The sequence below is a fragment of the Neodiprion virginianus genome, chromosome 1 (genome assembly GCF_021901495.1).
Source record: "Neodiprion virginianus isolate iyNeoVirg1 chromosome 1, iyNeoVirg1.1, whole genome shotgun sequence".
NCBI classification, from domain to species: Eukaryota; Metazoa; Arthropoda; class Insecta; order Hymenoptera; family Diprionidae; genus Neodiprion; species Neodiprion virginianus.
In genome coordinates this window covers 3,504,775-3,528,769 of record NC_060877.1, presented here as the reverse complement: position 1 = coordinate 3,528,769, position 23,995 = coordinate 3,504,775, and the positions used below count along the sequence as shown (strand labels likewise).

At 43.8% G+C, this 23,995-nt stretch overlaps 1 protein-coding gene across 1 annotated transcript; it reads right to left on the bottom strand.

Annotated features, from left to right (window-relative positions):
• Positions 1–685: 685 nt before the first annotated feature.
• Positions 686–19,447, bottom strand: LOC124308187 (homeotic protein labial). Its single transcript, XM_046770647.1, has 2 exons — positions 17,939–19,447; positions 686–2,633 (listed from the first exon to the last, which is right to left on the bottom strand). Exons 1-2 carry the CDS (start codon positions 18,813–18,815, stop codon positions 2,125–2,127), a joined length of 1,386 nt encoding a protein of 461 aa, XP_046626603.1. The 5' UTR covers positions 18,816–19,447; the 3' UTR covers positions 686–2,124.
• Positions 19,448–23,995: the final 4,548 nt, after the last annotated feature.

The window sequence follows — 23,995 nt, the reverse complement described above, 5'->3', positions numbered from 1 at the left end:
CAATCAGTTCCTCCTCCTCTTTCAATTCTCGTTGATATCGAACAAGCTCGTTCACTTCCGTCATGTTTATACTGCTTATCTCCCTGAAATCTAGAGACAAGAACTTCGCCTACCAACCGGATTACGTGCTTTACGTCGAGTGATGCCAGGTTCAAGGACAACGAAGGGTGCTTTCAGCTTTACAAGCGGTAGTGGCATCTGTCGTCGACTTTCAGATAGAAAGTCATCATGCAACCATTGATTTCTAATTTTTTGTGTTAGCCAGTTCCTTCAGTTTTATCAATTGATACCCTGAATTACAAAAAATGTATTGACTTGTGTATAAAAAGTAACTTATTTGATATTAATTTCATTCGTGTGTTCTGTCGCAAGATGCTAGAGTGACCAAAATGATTTTACCTGGACTTGATGATGAAATCTGTCGGTACAGCAGCGAGGATACCAACCGACGAACAACTTACCATTGGTCGACAAAGATGATATTTACCCTGCATCCTAAAGGTGAGAGTATAATTTTTAAATAATTTTTGTATATTTTTGTATGAACAAGACAATGAGGTTTGTCATTTGACATGATATGCATTCGTTATTGGGAGGATGGAGATTGGGCGATTATTATTATTATTATTATTATTATTATTATTATTATTATTAATATTATTATTAATTTTAACAACCTAGCGCATGGTTTAATACAATAATACTTTATTCTTTCTACAAGATTCCTACAAGATATTATAACTAAGCATAATTTATAATAATAGGAATTTTTTAGGTACAGAGCCTTGCATTGTTCACGGTGATGCGCGTATACTATTTTAATTATAATTATCTATCTTCTATAGATCTTATAATTTATGGAATTAATTTAATTATTTTGAAACCTGTGCAAATCTTGTATTTAATTTTGCGCATTCGAGGTTACAGCCGCACGAATCATGGCAACAGTTACAAACTCAAAGGAGGATACAGTTTTTTTTTTCCAATAACAGCGCGCATTATCAATTATTATAATAAATAATTGTGCGGGTATGAGAAATCAAGTATGGTCGTAGTACTTGATAATTATCATATGAAATGAAAATTATCTATTTAATTTTTTTCAGCAATGCTCCCCTAATTTTCTAATTATCAAAGATTTGCAAAGGATTCTATTTACATACATACACCGTATATTCAATAGGCATATCTATCATTATCACACTATCACAATAGGATAGTACAGACTATTCACTGTAGTATTTCGCAATTGTCAAGATAATTAATTAACTTAGTGACTTTCGCTGACTGAATCAAAACTGTTCCGGAGATCGCGCGCACTGTATTTGAAATATCATCGATACCCCGGAACTAAAATTTTCGTCCCGAAGTGTTGAAAATATATGATTTTTTTTTTTGAAATTTAAGCTATCGTGACAATATAGAAATTGCGTACATTGTCGAATTGGGGATATTTCCAATGCAATGAGATGCTGTTAATAATTCGGTATAGATAATTTTGGTTGCGACTGATTCTGAGTGACTGCTTTTCGAAGTTTGTTACATACATGACAGTTTATTCATGGTGCTTTTCTCGTGAAATTGCGATTCTGTATATTTTGATTTCTGAATAACTATCAATGCGATTTACGCTATACAACGTATCGTTTCCGCGACGCCTGCACTCTTCAATCAAGTCAGTTTTACACAATCAGCTGGCGAATCAAGACGCATCGCGTACATGCGTCGACGGATAGAATCAATTTGCCAAAGTGTCGAAATTATCGCTAAAATCGGTCCACTGAACCACGGTTAAAAAACGAAAGATTAAAAAATCTAGCGCAACACGATCGTCTTTACTTGTGGATTCTCGATTCACTCATACTATAGTCACAATTATCCATATTGACGTATTTTTTTGCGTCGACCAAGTGAAACACTTGTAAGAGAAGAAAAAAAACAAAAAAAAAATGAAAGTACACACACACACTTCGAAGCGCAACACCACTTGTGTCACTGCGAGGTCAAGAAGAGATCTGAAAAACAACGCGCGGCTTCGAAATCTTTCCAGTTTTCCCCATTTCACCCCTTTTCGCTGTCGGCGAAAAAGCCGCTTCAAAGTTCAGACGACCCAAATGACGCGGCTTATTCCTTGGAAGAAGAATTCGGGGATTCCCTGCTGTTGTCGCTGGTGAAATTGGCCAGTCCGATACCAGCCATCTCGAGGTTGGATCCGGTTGGCGAACTGCTGCTGCTTCGTGCCCCGCTCAATTGACCGAGCTGATTAAGCTGGCCGGAACCGGCAGCGTTGTCCGACGGAATGAGGCCCTCCTTCATCCGCTTCTTCTGCTTCATCCTCCTGTTTTGGAACCAAATTTTCACCTGCGTTTCGTTAAGCTGCAAGGCCGAGGCGATCTCGATCCGCCTCGCCCTCGTCAGGTACTTGTTGAAGTGGAACTCCTTCTCGAGCTCGGTCAGCTGTTTGTTCGTGAAGTTCGTGCGACCCGTGTTGTTGAAGCCACCCGGGATCCCGGCCAGGGTGCCGCTGCTGAGACAGCTCACTGCCCCCGTTGCCGAAGTCGCGTATACCGTCGTCCCCGAGGTGCCCACTGCGCTGCCGACGAATTCGTTACCGGGGGGGTTCGTTTTTGGCGCTGAAACGGAAACGGGAAACGTATTAAAATAGAAGAAAACAGGACAAGTGCGAGAAGGACTCGCTCCCTGAGGGCTCCGTACAAACTTGATCATTTTTCTTTTTTATACATATTATATACAACTACAAATGAACTATTTTCGAATTTTTTTTCTTCACTTGTGCTGTGAGACCTTGCTTCTATCCAAATTGAATGACTTTAGGTCAACGGAAACTACCCTACAGGTTTTGATGAGTGAGTTTGCGACTATCAAAATATGTGACATAAGCGCTTGTATCTTTTGATTGCGTTGACTTATAAGGTTGAATTTTTTACACTTTCAAAGGACCGTAGACTTTAGTATTTGATATCTTGACAGATATAACGTAGTGATACTAAAAGGATTGCGTTTTTTTTTTCTTTGGAGGTACGAAAACCTAAAAATAAGCTTCCGTGACGTTTCAACGGAAAACACATTTGCAATAAGAGAAATCATTTCCGACGGATTAGCGAATCGCGCAAATAGCTTGTCAGACCCACGCTATGTACCTACTCGTAAGGGTGAAATGGAACGATTCGAGAAGAAGCGGGATGTCCAATATGGGAACGGATTAAGCCGTGATCGTCGCTTGACAGCTGTAGATTGTTCAACACAGCTGGTCAGTTGTTGGGTCATCCTTTACGTCGGCTCGGGTCAGGGTATTCTGGGGGTCGATCGTCGGGCGACGCGACGCGACGTGGTGATGGGGTTGCGTATTAGCGCAGGATAGAATTTGATAGCTTGGGTATACGTTCCAGACGTCCAGGACAGCTAGCCCCTACGGTCTGCAAGGACGTAATCCTTACAGAGCAAACAGTGACTTCCTGTTTTAGCTGGACATCGACCGATACCGCCTACTCACTGTCCTGCCAGATTTTGGGGGAATATTGAATCGTTTCGTCGACCCTTCGCGATGTTCTTAGCTAATTGAAGGATTTCCTTATCAAGGTGAAATTGATTCTCTCGCATTTTGACGATTTAAAGGAACACGAATGCTTTAATCACAAGAAATAGTAACTGATTGTTTTCCTTAATTATGGTAGTTGTATTTTTTTTTCAAATTCCTGAAAAAATACCTCAATGTCTATACATAGGTATATGCTGAAAAACTCTGCACTGGTTTTGTGGACGTATAGCGGTTCGGTACATTATAAAAATTAGTGGATTATTTAGTCTGCAAGTATGTCGCAGTCAATTTGCGTAATGGAAGAGGGTGATGGGAAAAAACGACCCATGGCACCGCCTTTGCATCATCTTACTGATAATATATGCGTAAACTCTCTCTCTTATATTATATCCAACGTCTCTGCCCCTCTCTGTCTAATCCATGTTTTCTTTTTTCGCTGCTTTTTATTTCCTTTTCTCCCGTCAATCTTTTATACAATGTCTTATATTACACGAGCACAAACGTAAAGATCTTCCTCACGTTTTACGCATTTTTGAAACCTCTTCCGTCCAATTGCTTTCCTCTTAAATAATTCTGTAATTACATCCGCAACGTTTATAATACAATTACTTTGTTCGCTCACGATCGTTTTCTCTTGCATTTTGATTCACAAAATTCATAAAATATGGCCAACCTGTAGAGCAATACGAATCATTCGGTGCCGAGCTATTTATTGGTTCGTAGTTTGCGAGATCGGCGAAAAGGGTGAGGCTGAAGGGTGAACAAGAACGGGAGAACGGGGAAAGGAGGGAGGTAAAAATTAATTCGAGTAGGGGATGAAATAGAGGGATCGGAGAGGGAATGGCGGAGAACGGTCGGAGGTATCGGATGGAACAGGATGATCCGTCTTGTGGCTCATTACCTAATCTTTGGGTGTCGCGCGCAGCTCGGAGACGTTCGTTTATACGTATAAGTATAGAAGCGCGTTGGTATAACTTCCATCGGTCGTCCGGTCTTCAGGCAAAAATATCGGCGAGTCGGAGGAGAAAATAAATGAATGAATAAATAAATGAAGAAGCTGTAGGCTTAATATTAATATGCGATACACAGGAAATGCGTTAATCGCGATGCTGGTGACGATCAGGTTGAACTGGATGCGTTTTCATCGGCGGACTGGCTATTGCACACACGACATAAAATATTCTAGGATAGTTGTATTCAAAGATACTGCGACTACTTTGCTCCAACTCAGGTAATTCATCAGTGGCAATATACTGCGGACTTTAACTTACAGCCGCTAAATTGATGAATGAGACACGAGAGAGATTTCATTCTATTCCGTTGGTACATAGGCGCCTACGCAGCTAATAGAACTTGTCCAAGTTTATTATACGGTCAGAGAAACCTGCGGCCTTAATGGGTGCACGCAACTTTTCTGTATTTCACGCTTCTACTTTGGCTATAAGTGAGCGATCTCCCATGGATAGATAGCCTCAAGTTATTTCACCTTTTACAATTCCGTTCTTGACCTTCAAGGTACGTACGATAAATTCATTAATTTCAAAAAGTGATTGCCGCTTTCGCTGTTCGAATTTAAAGATATAGTTTTTTTTACGTCTGAAGTATGTCTTGTCAGTTTTTTCCAAGCAGAGAATTCTCGAAATGCAATTTACTCTTTTAAAGATGCTACGGATTTGTGCCTTTCATAGCTTTATATCGGGTAAGTTTACGTAAATATAAACGGAGTTGGAAAAAATGTTTCGAGTTTTTCCGAGGAGCAAGCACACACGTTTGACCCGAAAAATTGTATTATCCAACTAATGACTGGCAACTTTCTTATCTCGGGTGTTTCTCGAAGGACGTAATGGGTCCACCATGGGATTTCTCGATATAACGAGGTTTCGAAAGATGGCTTTTTGCTGAGAGCTAGAGCTCTCGGTATTGTGAACTTCCGTTTCTGATATCCCAATGCCAATGGGTGATTTAGGACCATCTGAAATATTTTTGAAAATTGAATCTATCGCATTAAAAAGATGTTGCGTATTATGAATAACCGTATATCGATGAAACAATAAAGCCTTGATAAGCGTATAGTCCTCGTTCGCGGTCAGGTTACATAAAAATTTGATCAAGTTTGAACTCGACCATATGTGGTATAGGTAATATTGATAACATATGTTCATAAATTCGTAATTGAAATTTGGAGATTATGTAGTTGCAACTATCGATGTAATTGGATTCGCAATGTTGCGGTCGACTTTCGGGTGCCAGAAAATGCCATGAAACCAACGAACTGATGTGTCTATTGAATAAGCCGCGTAAACGTTCGATCATCATTCTTCGTTAGTGTAATTCTTAACTGTTTATTCTTCACGTTTTTCATCCGACTGTGTGCACAACTGAATATGTGACGAAACATCTCGCACTCCGCCCTTATCGTTTAATCCTTATCGTGAATTCCGTTAATAATTAGTACCCGTGTGGCTGCAGTGCAAAATTACGGTGAAACGGGAGTGAGAAGTAAGGGGGTAAAGCACAAGCGAAAGGGGTGGAGCCGAGTTGACACGAGTGACGAGGTGAGCTGTGGATAATGCTGAGTCAAGAGAGTCCACGAGGTCGCTAATTACTACCGCATAACTAACTCTGCCGTGTTAATGCCGGGCCGAAACAGTTAGTTAACGTACGACTCCCCTGGGCTGATCTCACCCCCTTGTTATCTCACCTTGGTTTCAATTTCCTCATCCCAATTTCGCCGAAATTCAACATCTCTTCTGCGATTGAAATTTCATTCGTTTCTCATGTGTACTGTACAGGTACTCCGAGATGCCCGTACATTTGTTTATTGATCATCATTGCGCGTAATCGTGGACTGTCAGTCTATCCGCAATTGATCGATATTAGCACGAACCACTTTGCCAGGTAGGCGCCTGTAGGCAAAACACAAGTGCAAACACTTTTAGACATCATATACGTATACGTATATACTGTACGTACATCGTGGATCGTATAATTTGGAATGTCGGTTACGAGGTACTCGTTGTGTTGTAATACATGTGCAATTGAGACGTCAGTCGCTTTAGGGTTCTTGTTGTTTTTTTTTTTTTTTCTTCTTTTACGCTCAGTCTAATCACGATACAGATCACGTCTAGTACCGACATTTATAATGAGTCTTATCGTAGATTTACGCGTGCAAGATTAACAGTTCGCTTTGTACAACATATATGTTCTACATACTGCAGTCCGGCTGACAATGGGTCGTTATATATGTTTCACTCGTGGAAAACTGGGAGAAAAAATTTAAATCGAACGTTCCCTTATTGCCCGACGAGATGCTGGATTTCAAATATTGGTACAGGAACGTGTGCTGCAACCTACCGTAGGCGTTACTCCGTGTAATCGGGACTCAGGGAGCGGATATTGGACAAATACAGCTGGGGATGGTTTCGGCTACCGACGGTGATGGCTAACGTGTTTCTTCAGCCCCGTTGCACTTAGTCCTCGGATGATACGGTTATACTTTTTAAATATTTTTGCATCTAAATGGACTCGAAACGACTCGCTAAAATCAGCACAGTTTCTACATCATATATTCTGCGCAGATCGTAAATAATACGCAGAACCCGAAGTGCACGCCCGAGTTTTACATGTGACTTATTTTTTGAACATACTCGTTCGTGAGATGGATATGCGGACGTTTATAAGCATCTGGACATGGCCGGACAGGCATAGATGAACGAAGAGATAAAGTCGTTCGCATAAGCATTCCGTTATCGGGCTTTTGCGTTTCTTCTGTGCGCGTTATTTTTCATTCGGTCGTCTTCTTCTGGCTCACCGTCTATTCGTCGGCTAAGACGGCGACACGTGTTTCATAAGCAACTTCATCATCTGTTCCACCGTATCACACATAAGATATGTATATACAGGCTTTTGACTCATTGTCAGTCCGGTATTGAGCTGTTTTGGTGCATATTCTTTTGAATGACGCACGTTCTTTTGACTATGGCTGAAATTTAACTTTTGACATTCACGGCTATCTGTCCTCAACGTCGCACGTTATCACGTGGGGGAAGCAGGTGCGTAAGAGCACGTCGTGTTAATGCGGGAAAACGGTAGCCGCGAAGGCGGATGGATCCACCCGAGGAGCCACTCCATCCCTCAAAGCTGAGCGCCGATCTCTCGGCTCTCTTCGATGTAATATTACGTAGCGAGCTTCTCTCCTGGTAACGGAACACCGAGATGCACACGAAGGTTCAACCGTGTATTCGTTATACACCCATACCGGCCAACTTCTCCCCGTAACGTGCCACCGAATGATCGCCCTCTTCGCTTCTTCGAGCCCTGCAGTGCAGCGTGCTCATCGTTGTCCTTCTCCTCCTGATGTTGGCTCACCGGCTTTTAGCCACTGAATAATATTTGAATTGCGTAATGCGCTCTCCGTAGGGGATGACGATGATCCGGTACCGCCTCGAGCAGATGATCCTGTGTATACTTACTGGATTGGCTTTTCCATCGCCATGGTAAAAGGGTTCCGATACATCTGACAGTCGAAAGTTAACCTCTGTGGCTGTCTGAAGAGTTCAAAATTTTCGTAACGGTAGTCTACTACCCTTGAAACATAAATTTTTCTGTTCCCGACCGACCACGTTGATCGTATACTTGAATAAATTAAAACCCACTTTGAAGAATTACTCTACATAACCTGGTTCACGTTTGTTTCAGAGTGCCAACGGCGTTCGAGTGGATTCTACAAACAGTGGCGGGAAACCGATGGTTATTTGCGGACCATTGGATCAGAGTTTTTCCCCGTAGAACGAATGGAATGTTCAAAAAATACAAATCTGCGCCAGGTTGCCGGAGCGTTGCGATTGCAGGTCAGTGTCACGTTTTGTAACGAGTAAAATACAGACGCGATGTAGAAGAGTGAGTGGGTGTATCAGCGGTTGACTTTTTTTTTTTTTTATCAACCTTTGATATAATTGCTAAGTTACTAATAGTCGATTCATGCCTAGAGATTATTACGCTGTACATCGCGTGTCTGTGCGCCGGGCCTTCGCGTTTATGCGCTATATACGTGTCTGTGAAATAAAAAGAGGAGAAAAAGAACGTCGGAACGAAAGCTTGTCCAATATTTCCTGCACTTGACAAGGGCCGAATAGAGTTACTTCGAAATGTACACTTTTCAGATATTTCGGATTTTTTCTCCAATACACGCGAGCTTTTTCTTCGATCAATTCCACTTACAAGGAAGGTATCCCAGATTGATCTCTCCGATTTGACTTCTTTTTTAATATATTATAGTAGACTAAAAACTGAGCGACACGTATTTTTTATTATCTGCCGTTAAACAGTTTAAGGGGGTGAAACCATGAAAATTAAAAAACTTTTCCAGCTAGATTGGTTGAAAAATATGATATTCTTTTGCGTGAATCTCCCAAATCGCTCCTTGATAAAAAAAAAAAAAAATAAAATACATGTCGCCTAATTTTTAGTCCGCTATAACATATTGCAAAAGAAATAAAATCCGAGTGATCCACCTGGGCTACCTTTCTTGTTAGATAGAGCTTATAATGACACTCGGTGCAACAAGATACTTTCCCCGAAATAAGCGGATGACCCTAAAATGGACCTACGTCGTGATTGGCAAAACTGAATTTTGGCCCCTGGACGGCATACGCATACCATTCTGGGTATCGCCATCGGCCTTCGCGGATTCTTTATTGTGGCAGACAAATCGATAAGGTCGGTGTGCCAGCGGTCTCCGCTGCGTTTAAGCACCGAGCCGACAACAAGCACCGAGCCAACAAGCACCGAGCTCTGGCTAGGCGTCGAGGTTGGAAACTTTTCGACGTCGTTGGTAGGTACAAGGCAAGAGTTTGTAGCGGTAGGCAGGTAGGCCATGGCTGGCCGGCCGGCGCACGGCTTGGGTACGTAAAATAATAATATTAAGCTTCGTAAGATTTAATCTCTACTGGCCACCGAACGAAGGAGGCCGAATCGCATGCACGACTCTCTGACCCACACCTTCGCTATTACCCACCTTTACGTCGTCACGACGGCGTGGAGTTAAGTTGTACACCGTGAGTACGACCTCATGTGACTATGCAGGCTCCGTATATCGTTGCTAATAACTCGTGTGCACGAAAGATATTTTTCCCCACGTCGAAATAACGCTCTTCAAGTTAATTCCCTATTTCATATTTCCATTGATGCATTTATACGGAAATTGCTGGTTAAACACTTACTGGTATACTCTAACGGGAATTAGCAATTCTTGACACAAGTTTAGTCTTGACGGATTTATTTAAAAAAATTGACAAGTGCCAAAGAGCTGTCAGTAACACGGGCACACAAAAAACAAAGTGTCTTTTGACTGTCACACTTTCATGCTTTTGAAAATGCTGCATACGAATAAAGGTGTCAGAATTGCTCAATCATCCTTACATTTTCAGTACTCCCGCCTGAAACATTCGTTCATCGACCTCGAACATCGCAAGATGTTGTTATGTGAAAGTCAGAGTGGAATACCCCATATAACAAGTCAAAATCTAGGGGTGATGGAGCAATTCTAGCATCGAATTCAGATTCAACATTTCCAAAACCATACATGTGTGATCTAGTCTGCCGGACAAAAGACTTTCTTTTGTATGCCTGTGTAATCATACTGATTTAGAATAAAACGCATGGAAAAAAGTTCATCATATGCAATCGACACAAGGAACAATCCGTTCGATTCTTATTGCGTTTTGCCAGGTACTCTTTGTACGCTGCTGGCACTGCGTGAATGTAGGTGTAAGATGCCAGTTGAGCAGAGCAGGGCACGGATTACTTGACCATTCGACTAGGTACTGCATCACCATGCCGGCTCGACCCGTGTTGCGGAATATCAACACTTTTAATGGCTGTCGTAAAGGTTAGTACCGTTATATTAATGGGACAAATATTATTGGCCCGTATCACTCTTATCCGTCCTATTTACTGCAAAAATCCGCAGTACCTTGCAGTAATAGCTCAGCCATCTGAAATGCCTTCCAAGACGTAAAATGCCGATCGATTCTAGCTAATTTCACTTCACAGGTGCCGCACGGATGTTGTGCCCCCTTTTTGTCCATCGGTCACAACCTGATCGCTGGTTAATCGTTATGATCTACATATAAACAATACAGATGGATGAATTAAAAAATATATTGTATATGTATGTATGATATATTGTTTTTAGAGGAGTTTAATACCGTGCAGATTTCTATTTTGTAACTTCTACTCTGCGGTTTTCATTCTTATCTTTGGCTTGAACCTGAGCAATTCGTCCATTGAGAATTTCGACGATTTAGTCAAAAATCAACTCAGCGTAGAGCAAAGCTAAAATTCATGGGAATTTGCTCACGGCATAGTAAGTTGGTCCCGGCGTTCCGTCGGTAGTGTTAGTGTATGCCCAACCTGTCAAAAGATTTAATTGACATTCCAGAGTTACAATATGGTCGGAGCCAAGCATCCACCGGACGTCAAATTTTTCGAGTGCCGCGGGGGCAGCGGGGCTGAACGTTGTGATAGGTAATATCCTGAGTCATAGTAAAATATGGAAAGCAACCGTCACGTGATATCACTTGGCCCCTTGGCCGCGTGCGTGCTGCAGGTACTAGCCTTGTACGCTACAAATTAGGTGGGCTGCAGGGGGTTGGTTGCCCAGGAACTTTTTTTTAGGGTGCGAACCCGGTGGCTGTAGCTACCCCGCCTGTAATTTTCTGTTCCGAACAGTATTTTGCCTTTCCTTCTTTCACCCTTTGGCGTTCACTTTTCATATCCAGACGCTTTTCTCCGCTTTCGGCCTTCCCGAAGGGAAGCAATTTCGCGTCATTTTTTCCAGGGTTGAAGCTTAGAGAACGAAAAAGAATTTCAGCAAAAATTTCACCCGGAGCACTCGAGGCTTGCGGAATTAAAAATCACCGCCCCGAGCCGTCTCGACACGTGGACGGGTTCGGGGTCGGGGATCCGTTGCCGTTGGCGTTGGCGTTGGCGTCGGCGGGTGGCAGCGGGTGGCGGCAGGCGCGATAGGAACACATAGGAGAACACGCGAGCGATCCTCAGATCCCCTCGGCAGATATCGGCCGCTCACTCACGCGTCCGCTGGCCCTACTAGCCCTGGTTTAACGTGTGAGTTACGTACACGTGTACCTACCTGGCTGCAGTCGAAGACTAGCCTCGAGTCCACTACGAGCTACTAGCCACGGTTAGGAGCCCTCCGACACCCCACCATCTTTATATTCCCAGGACGAAGCGCGCCCGATGTCGTTACATCCTACTCTATGGTTAAGGTCTGAGGCTCGGCTTAGGTGGCAGGTATGCGGTAAGCTTATCGCAGTGGTCAGGGCATACGCCTATAGATTTCGCAAAAGAGGGTCGGGTTCTCTACAATTTTGGAATTTCTCATCACGTGCGGTTGTGCAATTCCTCTGCTCGGCCAAAACATCGCCACCCGTCGACGGTGTATCATTTATTTCGTTTCATCCCTCATATTATGCACGCTGCAAATGAACCATCAATCAAATGTGTATTGACAATGAGTATAGTGAGAAGATCTTGACGACTTTTTTTATTCATGTTTTTGACACTCGGTTAGAATTCTGAAACGAGAAAAAAAGTCTTAATTTTATCAATGATACACGAACCAGGAACGTGCAAGACGATAAAATGCTGCAGAATTACCTGTATGTGTTTAACCTTCTATTTCTGAAATTACAAAGTGAACTACTCTTTGTTTTATTTTCTGGAACGAGCGGAATCTTTGAATTCAGACCTGACGTTATCGGAGCTACCATATCGAGGCGAGCTTGATGTAATGGGTGTGACTGGTAGCTAAACTACCTATACGACGTAGAAGCAATAAAAGTGCAGGTCAGTTGTTCGTTCTTAAATAACAACAACACAAAGCACAGCGTAGCAATGATTTGAATTGCATAAATATGGGCGCATTAGGACTAATTTTCGGTTAACCTTCAAAAAATCTTCACGAAAAACGAAGATTATTATTATTAATTCTATTGGTTATTCAATATCACTTTTTAGAAACCTCTAGGTTCTTCCGTTTCTCTTAACTACACGAAGGGTTCAAAAACAGAATGAAAAACAGAGTCCTAAAATCCGTTGGTTCAGGTTTGGAAAACCGTCACAATCCAGCGTGTCGCGATCCGTATCGCAATAGCTACATCAGTACTTGAAACGAACTTCGTAGTCACGATTCGACATTAAATGCATAGGTCGGAATTCGAAATTTTTGAGGGTGTAATTTCAGGGTAAAAAAGGTTGGCGTTGAAATTACCGCAAATAATAACTGGGGAAATTGAATTAAAAATATGGAGTTCGTAGTGTGAAATTGGTGTTATTGTTATTTTGTTTTTCAATTAACCCAAGTGCTTTGCATCGAATTCTATACACGTCACGATCCGCATAGATCACTAGATAACTAGGTACATGTTTCGCTGTGATACCGCTCACAAAGTTTCAAAATATTTTCTATGTACGACAGTCATCTGTGCAGGGTCCTATTTTGGATGCAATTTTTCGATCGGTCTAATACTGGGTAAATTTTTTGTTGGAATCTCATCGGAAAGCATACGCCACATTTTTCTTCTAGAAGATTTATAATACTCACGGAATTAAAAAATTTATTCTGTCAAATGGAAGTAATAATTTCCTCTGCCCTTGTCCCAGGTGAAGCCTGAATATTTTTCGAAGTCAGGATTACTGATCGCGTCGAATCGAGGATGAAATATTAAACCATGGGCTCGTATCGGCGGTTGAGAACGTCAAAGAGGCGCCGATTTGGCGGATGAATCCGTGAGTTAATCCGTGGATAACAGGTTCTCTACCTGAGGTGGATCCGATACGCGTGGCTACTTATACAGATAACCGAACGTATATATCGGACGTATCAGCGTCGCGACGCTGAAGAGTCTAACCAGATGGGCGTGGCGGTAAAATCCTGGGAGGAGAATTTCGCAGAGATTTGGTTGGACGGGTCTCCCTGGTTGCAGACGACAATAGAGCTTCTGTACCATGGCCAGAGCGTCGGATGGGGTGCGAGTTGCCCAGCGGATCGCCGCGTCGCGTCGCTTCGTCCTTCGGGGTTACCAAGGTCCGGTTCGGGTCGCACCCTCGATGGAGGCTCCGCACAGCGTCGGCCGTTCCCTCCCCGATCTATCAAACTTGGCTCAATTTCTTCTAGTGTTACCCAATAATGCTATTTACCATTCGGATTATGCCTATAACCCACCCTCTTGCAGCCCTCGTCGCCAAGGATAACTTGTGCCTTCGATTTTCCTCCAGAATTATATTTTGAACTTTTAGAATTCGATGTAATAAGAGAGTGTGATTGAATAGTTCAGTTGAAACAGTTGGAGTAAAAATCAAGAGAGAATTTGAACGTCGATGAGGATGGTATTCGATTTTGTTCTCGTTTCTTCATTTGCTGGCCTTAACGTCGCTATGAAAATTCGCTGTCTGTAACAATTACTAATCAAACTTCTTTGCAAAAACCATCGAATGTAACCTTTAGTTACAAGTCAACCTTTTTGAAAAGGCTAAGACTTGAGTTGGTTCTATGCAATTTAGTGTAAATTAACAAATTTAGTCGCTATCAGTGGGTTGAAAATCAATAATATCATAAACGAATGTATGGCTTGCGAAAACACTTACGATTAGTTCAATCAAACGACAAAGTCCAAGTGCTTGGCTGAATTGACCCGTTTGTATCATAATTGTACCCGTGATTACCTGCGAATTATTGTCTTCAAATATTTCGCAATGTGACCAGGTAATGGTACGTCGATAAATCTTAACGGGAGTTTAAGAGTTTAGGAGAGGCAACAAGTTGCGGGGTGGTAATTACCAATTATGAAATCAGTAGGGTGTGAGGAGGGGTGCGGGGGATATTTAAAGTTACGAGTCTAAAGCGGGGTTGGTTAGCCGGTTGGTGGGTCGACCTAAACGACTATAGTTGACGTTATTACGGTTTGCATGTCCCGGTGCAATGAGTCTTGGCGTTTCACCCTCGTACAACGAACCGTAGGCATTATTAATTCGATTATAATGAGCTATTAAGCTCGTAACCCGCGTAATCCAGTAGCAAGCCTTGTTGAGTACCTAAACCCGTTCCTAAAACGAAACGTTTTCAAGTGCTTTTCAGCGATTAACTTGATATACCGAATCGAGAGATCCGATTCCGCAATGCTCATGTGTGGTTTTAAATATGTGACCACCGCTGGCGATAGTGTAAGACATTGATGGAATTAATTTGCTATTTTTAAAGCAATTAGCGGACAGGGGCATATATCAATGACTTAATTCACGAGGGAAGAGCTTTCCGTCGAGATCGAAGCGAGACATCTGTCAGTTGCCGCGACACGGAGAGATCATCGTGAACAAAACTCCGATAGTGAAATTAATCAAACGAAATAGCTCCGTTCTATATTGAATCTGAAGTGCTCGATGCTCATTTCGTTATCGTAAAAACGGGTGCTTTTTACCGCACTTACGCCTTCGCCCACTCCAAAGTGATACCTTCCCGCTCAGCTAACGATCGTTTAATATATTAATTCAATTACTCAAGACCGTATCTTTACACTTGCTCTTGTTGTGCCTCTTATTCATCTGCGATTCAATTGCTTTTATTTATTTCTCTTCTAAGGACCTTAGAACCTTATTGTGTTCTGCTGATCACCGTCCCCGGTGTCAAGATAACGATTTCTTGACTGGCTAGGTTAACGTGTTAATTGATCCAACGCGTTTAACTGTGTCCCTATACTCGGTTCCCAACAGTTCAACACACCTACATTATTGTCCGTGAGAGTTTCGATAGTGGGACAGGCCGCGGCGCCAGTCTGCAGCTGTCATCTTTTGTCGGATCGTCGTTCCCATGCACACAGAAAAATCAAGATGCGCAGAATTTTTTACGATCGAACGAACTCTGGAAATTTATTTCTCAAAGATCCTCTTCGGTTTCAGAGGGGAAAAAAGAACAATGTATCCCGAACATCATGTCCAGAAAAATTTCTTCTTCCACTCCCTACCAATTTACAATGTGACGTAGATTATGCCGATTATTTCTTTTTCGATTCACTCTACAAGATATCCAATCAGTGCGGATAATTAACTGACACCTGTAATATCTCCGAGATAAAGCTGTGCAGATGAGTTGGCGGGTTCAGAAATGATCTTAGCAACAGTGAATTGTTAGACTAGAAAAACTTGGTTGTCCGTACAATCAATAGGCGTGCAATATTTCTGCGAAGTTGTATGCGTCAACCCTCGACGCGTCTTTGGTCGATTTCTCATATCTTACAGGACTAATTAAAAGCCGAATTCAACTGCACCTGGCCCGAGGTGTCAGACAGAAGATTCTGACAAGTGGACAGCAGGATTACTGCTCATGCACCAAAGCAACGACCGTGTCGAGGATAGACGCAGATATAATACCACTGATATACTGGGATGAACGAGTCGAATAAAAATCGGTGATTAAACCGGAGAGAGAGAGAGAGAGAGAGAGAGGGGGGTTCTCGTGTTATCGAACAACCGGACTACGGCAGCGTGCAAACCTTGTCGGTGAAAGAGATATTGTGGCATATTTGCATCCGGCAAAACGACGAGTGCAAGAGAGATTGCATGCATGAGGGTAGCTGTGTTTGATTTATGGCCTTTGAACAACTGCGTGTGCGTGAACGATTGTGCAGGACTGCCATATACTTACTCGGGTGGGTGTAAAGTAGGCACTGCCGCATGCAAGGGAGATACTTGAGCCTGTGGTTACGGTTTATGCGGGTGTGTGCAGGTTCCCTGTTAGAGTTCCGCTTATCTGTTGCATTTGTTACCGAGTGCATCGGCATTCGAGGGATCCTGTTTGCCACCAACACCCCGACGATAAGAGCAGCTCAGGTAAACAGCGGGAGATCGAAATTTAACACCGAGACATCAAATGCGGTACGGAAGTAGGTAACGTAAGAAAACAACTTGCGTTCCGTTTTCGACTAAACAGTGAATCAAGAGGGAGGTAGGACGTGGAAACAACATCTTTAAGGCATGTACTTCTCTTTCAGACGGCAGAAAGGACAGGGGTCAAATAAATTTTTCGAACGTCTTTTAACATTCTGGGCCCGATATGGTCCGGATAAATTACATGTCCAACTTCAGCGCAATTACCAGTTGTAAATGGGTAAATACCGTGTATTACAAATCATGCAATCTTAAACCAATTTACTCTATGACCTGACATTAACACTTCATACTCTGTACTTTAGCACTTTGCTGCAGATGAAAATTTTTGTGATAGATTCGCTAAAGGATTGAACGAAGAATGTGGTTGACGAAAATGATAAATATTCAACATGTCTAGTGCATGTGAGCGCTCATATATTTCTTGTTTAGTAGAAGGAGTTTTGGGCCCAGGTAATATTCTAGAATGTCTTCGGCAGGACCCGAAAGTTATACGGTCTCTGTCCAACACTAATTAGAAGATTAGAATCGCACCGTTCTACTCGAGCTCATTTCCTGGCCCACCAAGCCTTTGCAGTCCTTTGAACGTGGTTCTCGTCCCCGAGTTTATCCTAGGTATGAAATCGTTATTACACGCACATCTTCCACAGGTTGAAAATGTCGCAATGATAAGTAGCTACGGAGTTGAGGAGGTAACTAAAATCGTGACAAGCAACTGCTAGCGACACGCTATGTTAGGTACGGGGTACATGATCCCGAGGGATCGCGATCGTGACTCGGACACTCGGCCGTTAATTGTCAGCAAGAAATCACTTCCGTGTATCAAGATGGTGGTGTCATTTATTTACTTTTTTGGGACCACGTCTTTCTCCCTTCACTCTTTAACCCATATTCAATTTTTCTATTATACTTAGCACAGTTTTTCTTCCCATTTGAATTGCTGGTACAAGAAATTAATCACATTCACGATTCGCCATATTCCGATACGCGGTCAACTAAAGCGGGAAGGCGATGCTCGTAGTGGGGCGTAGTGTGAAAAATTGTGAACTCGGGCGTTGAATGATTCCGCAATTTCCTGAATCACTCCACTTCTTCCCATCCTACCGAAACTTAAACGAGTCTCACAAATCACTTTCGTGTTAACGATCTATCCCGGACCGCCTTTCAACAATTGATAATTTTACGCTCGTTGGAAGGCGCGGTTGAAAGACAAGCGTAAAATAAGCTAAAATCCTTTGGCCCATGGAGGCATAGAAGAAAGCGCCATTCATTCACGGTCAACAACAAGCTCAACTTATCTAACAAATTCGATCCCCCTTTTTTCAACCTATCTCTTTTTTCACATACAAATCCCTACAAGCTGTTTGTATAATTCACATGTGGTACGGACCATCTTTACTTCACTCATCTACTTACCCACTGGTTTTGGCACGTTCCTCTTAACTTGCATCCATTTGTAGGTGGGCACCTGAGCTTGCTGCTGTTGTTGCTGCTGCTGTAGCTGCTGCTGCTGTTGCTGGGGATGTGAGTGGCCATGGGGATGTTGGTGATGGTGCGGATGTGGATGTCCAAGAGGATGGTGGGAGTGGTGCTGGTGTGCGGACTGCTGAATCGAGTGGTAGCCAGTGGGGTCGGGTGTTTCTTCCTTGTAGTGAGCAGCGGGATGACCGGGATACTCGGACTGGTGGATGGATGACTGGCCGTAGTGTAGAGCGTCCTCGGGGAGCTGGTGAAGGTAGTTGGAGGATCCACCGAGAGTGATCTGGTAGTCGACCTCGTGATGACTAGACTGCTGATGATGGAGCTGCTCGTGCTCGGGGTGTTGATGTGTCTGTACAACGGGGCCGGGTTGGTGGAGGCCCGGCGGATCTTCCCTGTACCCGGTCGGCTGGATGTGGTAAGTCTGGGGGTGGTGCGGGTCTGCGGCCGGATGGCAGCCGGGGTGCTGAGCAGGGTAGGAGGCATAGTCGAGGTTGGTGTAGCTGAGCCCGTTCTCCGAGGATATGATGGCGGTCCCGTCCTCGTGGAGGACGGCACCCGTCGGCGAGTAGAAGCCCTGGGGTGGAGTGCTGGACGGCCCGGACTCCCCGGAGGGCAGAAAGGGCTCCGAGGAGGAGGATGAGTACGGGGCGACCGCGGTCTGGGGATAGTAGTGGGTAGTCGCGAGCTCAGGGGACTGCGGAAGCGGCCCGTGAACGGCGGGCTGGTGGCCCGTTTGCCCGGCGAAACCGTAGTTCGGATAGGAGTCAGGCTTGCCGTAGGTCCCGTACATGCCCATGTCCATCATCATCATCCTCCCGAAACAGGTACATTAATCCCAACGTCTATCCGAATGCGGGAATCTGCGACGGCCGAAACCACCTCGCCCTGGTCCGGCGTCAAGCCGCGTTTTCTCGCCGAACTCCGCGTCCGTCCGATTAATTAGGCCTAATCGTCCGGCGGACGGCACCGGCCTCGGCACCGCGGCGGTGTCCGTCGACGCCAGGCGATCAACCCACTGACCCCGTCACTTTTCCCCCGTGTCAATAAACGCACAACCGCGCCTCCGTATCCTCCGCACTGTTTGTCCTACGTAATTCACTTCACTCTTAAACAGTCCTCTTTCCGAGATGCGGAGGGTGAGCCACTACCGGACGATGACGCTGCGCGGAGCGGTAACGCTGACTACTATCCCGTCCAAGATCTCCTGACGCGGTTTTTCCGCTCAGCGACGGACGCGGAATTGTCACTCTTACGCGACTCGCGATCCACCTGCGGCTTCCGCAGAACCGCCACACCGGGAACCCGTCGATCGATGCGGAGGCGAACCGATTTCAAACTCAACTTGCGCGGATGCCGCGAAAACTTCGGAGCTAACTCGATGGCAGCCGGTCGAAGAACGCGGCGGTCGAACGCGGTGGCGAGTCCACGGGCACTCGTGCTTTGAGTCCGCGCACCAGGTGCGCCGCAGAGTATCCCCTGCCTAGGTGAGGATCAGCGTAGTTCCCGGGTTCGGGGAGACCGGAGGAAGTGGCGGAGGGTCGGGCCTGGTACCACGTGACCTTCGGTGGGAGGACTCGGCCAATAGGGAGAGAGCTGCGCCGTCGCCGCTCTCCGGCCGCATGATGGATCGGCCTCAGATTCTATTTTCATTCCTTTTATCTCCCATGCTGCAGTTGACACGTATCGTATATATGTATATACGTATATACAATTCCCCCGTAATATCGGTGCCACCTTCCTTCGGCCGGCGACACCCGACCCGACCAAACCCAACCCCACCCCCAGAGTCACCCCTCCAGCACCGCGAGACATACGTATGTCGGCATCCCCTTTGGCTTCCTCGCTCTTCAAGTCTGCGTTTTCCATATACATTTTAATTTCGCAACGTTTCGTTCACCATCGGTAAATTCGGGTGATGGAGAATTTCGTAAGGGTTTTTTTTTTATTACCTCTGGAGATTACGAAATAATCGAAAAGATTTTAGGTGTTGCGGTTAAATGTGCGTTGAACGATTATGAAGCAAGCTGACCAAACCTGTTACCGATTATATCGTCTCGAACAAACCCTTCAAGCTTTAACATTTAGTAAAAAGTCAAAGTGGTACTTGGCAGTTATGTCGCGGTGCTAATGCCAAAAGGGCTTATATTTATTCATACGCCCTTTTGGTTTTGGAGAGCTATCTATAAAAACTAAAAGAGCGTATAACTTGTTTTTTTCAGTACCAATCGTTCCGTAGACTTATTTTCAAGCTAAATGTTGGAAAAAAATATATAAACCCTTTTGGTGTTATCACCGCGACATGCTTGACAAACTTCTTTTAGTGAATTTTGATTTAGCTGTTGGAGAATAAACAACTTAACGATCATTAGGTATTTTCTTGAAGAGCGTATTTTCAACTAGTTTCATATATTCTGTGTACTTTGATTTGGTTGGATATTGTCAGTCCGTTTTAGCAACGAGGGTATCATTAGCTGATTAACGCGTATTAGGTTTTATCTGGAAAAGGGTTCAAGTTACATTTTCATTTAAAAGTTCCTCACGGCCTAGGTGTGAATGAACGTATTCCACCAACGTTGTTCATGATTTAATAAGCATATCTTGAAGTGCTCCTAATGAGAAAATGGTTGGGATAAGATTGTTGATTTAGAATAACCTGCGGAAGAATGGAGGAAATCCTCCGTCTAAATTTATATGTGCAGTTTCCGACGCGTCAATTTTAACATCACGAGCAAGAAAAAGAAATTATTATCGACGGTCGACAGAAGCAACGATTTTTTTGCTTAAAGCAGACATTAGTGAAAGTTTTTCTCCAGATTCTCAGTTTAATTGTGTAGGCTGATACCACCCTTACGGAAAAAACCCTCAACTTGGGTATAAATTCGCACTCCCAATTCAGAGAGTTTTTTCAGTTAGGGCAGCATTGATAGAATTATTTATCTTGTAAAACACAGAGAATACCGACGACGCTTTTCTTTTCAATTTTTTAGTGGCATTGAATCCTGGTTTACAGAAGGTGAGGACATTATTATGTTGCTCTTTATCAGCCGGGTATTCGGACAAACCATGATAAGTGTTTTATTCTGCAAAACAGTATTTATCGTAACTCGCATGAAAATTCGGAACGTAGGTTGATGGAACTTATTCTTACAGTACCAAATATAATATTTCATCAAAGATTAGCGTAAATTATTGATAGAACAAAGATTTTTTCGCAGTTGATGAATGTAAAAAATATAGTTTCTCCTAATTAAGATACGACGCTGCAAATCAGCATCGCTTTTTATTGCGGAATATTTCGAATTCATTACATCTTGCGAAAATAAATTACCGGTGTCCCAAGTAATGGATGAACAAAGTTCGTGTTTTGCTTATTACAGTACACGCAGTAGAAGAGTGAATTGTTTTTGAGATGTTGATACTTAAATTTCACTCGGAGCTTCAAAATATTATTTAGTTAATATCAAATGCGAACATTATCGACCACGAATTTTTAGTGTTATAAAATATCAGCGTCATGGAACGGCGACGTGTGATCTTCGGTTGGATGTTAATCGCATTTATGAATAAAATATTCCTCAATTTTCTCGCGAGCCCGGCATACGGTATACAAACGCGTTGAAAAAAGGAACCGCCTGCACCCTCCTGCGGGTCCTCGGAGCGGCTTACGAAATAATTTGTGATTTTCCAGCCGGCCGATGAAATTCATCATCTCCATGTCAACGCTGCTTTCCCTCAACAATACCCACTCTTCGCTCTTCAAGAGATTAGACGCCGATTGAAAGCCGATGCCGAACCGATTTAGACTTTCGGGGCCCCGCATCACGTTATACCCAACGTTCGCCATATATTCGCAGGAAATTACTGGGTCTCTCACTCGGCGAGTACCTCCGCCAGTATAATACGCGTATATGTGTATACCTATACCTATTCCTAAATAAATATGTATCTACCCGAACGAATATGTAGATTCGTGTATACGGGGTGACTCCGAATAATAACGCGTGTAAAACAAGACGTGACGCATAAAAATTTACGAAATACCGAATCAGTGCTTTGACTTTTCGCGTCCGATTAAGATTTTAATGGAGTCTGTTACAATTTCTACGTGAAGAAATGACGAGAACTTGAATTACCGATCATAGCTAATAGTTTTGTAGCTGAGAAATCACCGTGTCCTCTTCTTGGAGAAAATTGTTCACATTTGTAGCCGCTGCTATGGTTAGCCGATGCAACAGAATCCTCCGTTTAAATAATTCAGGAACACCCTGTAGATGGCTACGTGCCTCGACTTTCGACCTTTTTTTTTTCTTCTTCTGGCACTATTCAGCCACCGTCCAATCCATCTTGTTATGCAGCCGTATTCTGCGCTTTTTCTTGCCGCGAACTCTTACACCGATCCCTAGACATTGGAGTGTGAACATAAGCCGTGAAACGTTTGCGGAAAGAATGGTTCACTTTCGGGTTGTCTCGGTTGTATCTTGAAATTTAACCTCCTCACAAATCGAGCCAGATTGCATATACGATGTAGCAATTTCCGATTTGTCATGGATTTTGCGTATACGTGAAACAGTCGTGGGAATTGTAGGTGAATACTGTATGAGGTAAACGATCTAAAATCTGTCGATAATTTGCTTTCTATTAAAAACAAGTTTTTATTTTTTACTCAACTCAAAATGTACCTTCGATTCCAAAGATTTACCTAAATATATGTGGGTTGAGGACGGTGAAGTGTATAGGTATACATTTACGCAGGTATCGTAATAAACTCCTGCTTCTGGATTAGCTTTTTTTCTGTGCAAAAGATTGATTGGCCGGTACATCTACCCATTGGGATGTTATTTCAAGCGACAAGCTGCGAATAAAATGGCCGAATTTTAAACTCAATCCAGCATACGGCAGCCATTTTAGGTGCAAAATTCACCGGTCTGAGAACGAAAGAACCTACGAAGATGTCCCAATCCTCCGATCTTGGTATGCCGGAGATTATCAAAGGGTCGATAGAGATAAAGGCATTAAGAAATGACGACGGCAAACTCGTTTGCGCACTACACGGTATTCTTTATTGAATATTGTACAATAAGGTGCGAAAGTTGAAAGTTTCGTTTAACAAAACTCATGCGAATTTTTTCTGAGACATCATTGATACCTTCGCATCGGCATCGCTCAGTTGTCCTTCAAAGGTACGTAGCCTAATGCTGAGAGCGTTGGGTCTGGAGGTGTCCCGCTGATTCACGCACGCGTAGAGGGTCCTTCTTTCAGGACTCCGAAACAAACCGTCGAGGAAAGAAGATGGCAGATGAGAGGACGCCGAGGAGAGAGAAAGGAAAGCTAGGACTTCACGACGGGGCCGCGAGACATGCACGCCTTGTGAGTTCAGTGACAGGATGACACATTCCACCGTGAGAGATTCGAGCCATGTTCTGTATCAGGAGTTGAACGGAGAGTCGGGCAGTGTAGTAGTTGGAGTCTGGAAAAGGAGCTTATGGCAAGGGCGCCACCTGCGGCCACCTGCGGCCACCTGCGGCCACCCGCAACCACCGATCTTACCTAGCACCAGGTCGAGGAACCACGGCGAGCATCGCCGAGACGTGGAGCTGGCGAGCATCCTGACTTGACCGAGTCGCATCGCCCATCTTGATCCTAATCGAGACGTTCCGATCAGCCTTATTCCTCCGACCGTTCGGCGCATGAAGTCGTACCGACTTCTCTTTACGTACCGATTTGACGCGGCCGCATTACGACCTGTTTCGTCCTACGTTTAAGTCATCTTCATCGAGCGGACCTCGGTGGTCGATGAAGCGGTATCGAGAATGGTCAGCTGATTCGAAAGTGTCCGGTGCGTGCAGGCTTAAAAACGGTCCGGGTGATCGCCGTCTTGCCTCGTGAATCTATAATGATAATATTTGAGAGTAATTAAGCAATCTGTCGGATGTTTGGTTGGAGCCGACTGATATATTATATACATATAGGCGGGCACAAATCCCGGCTGGC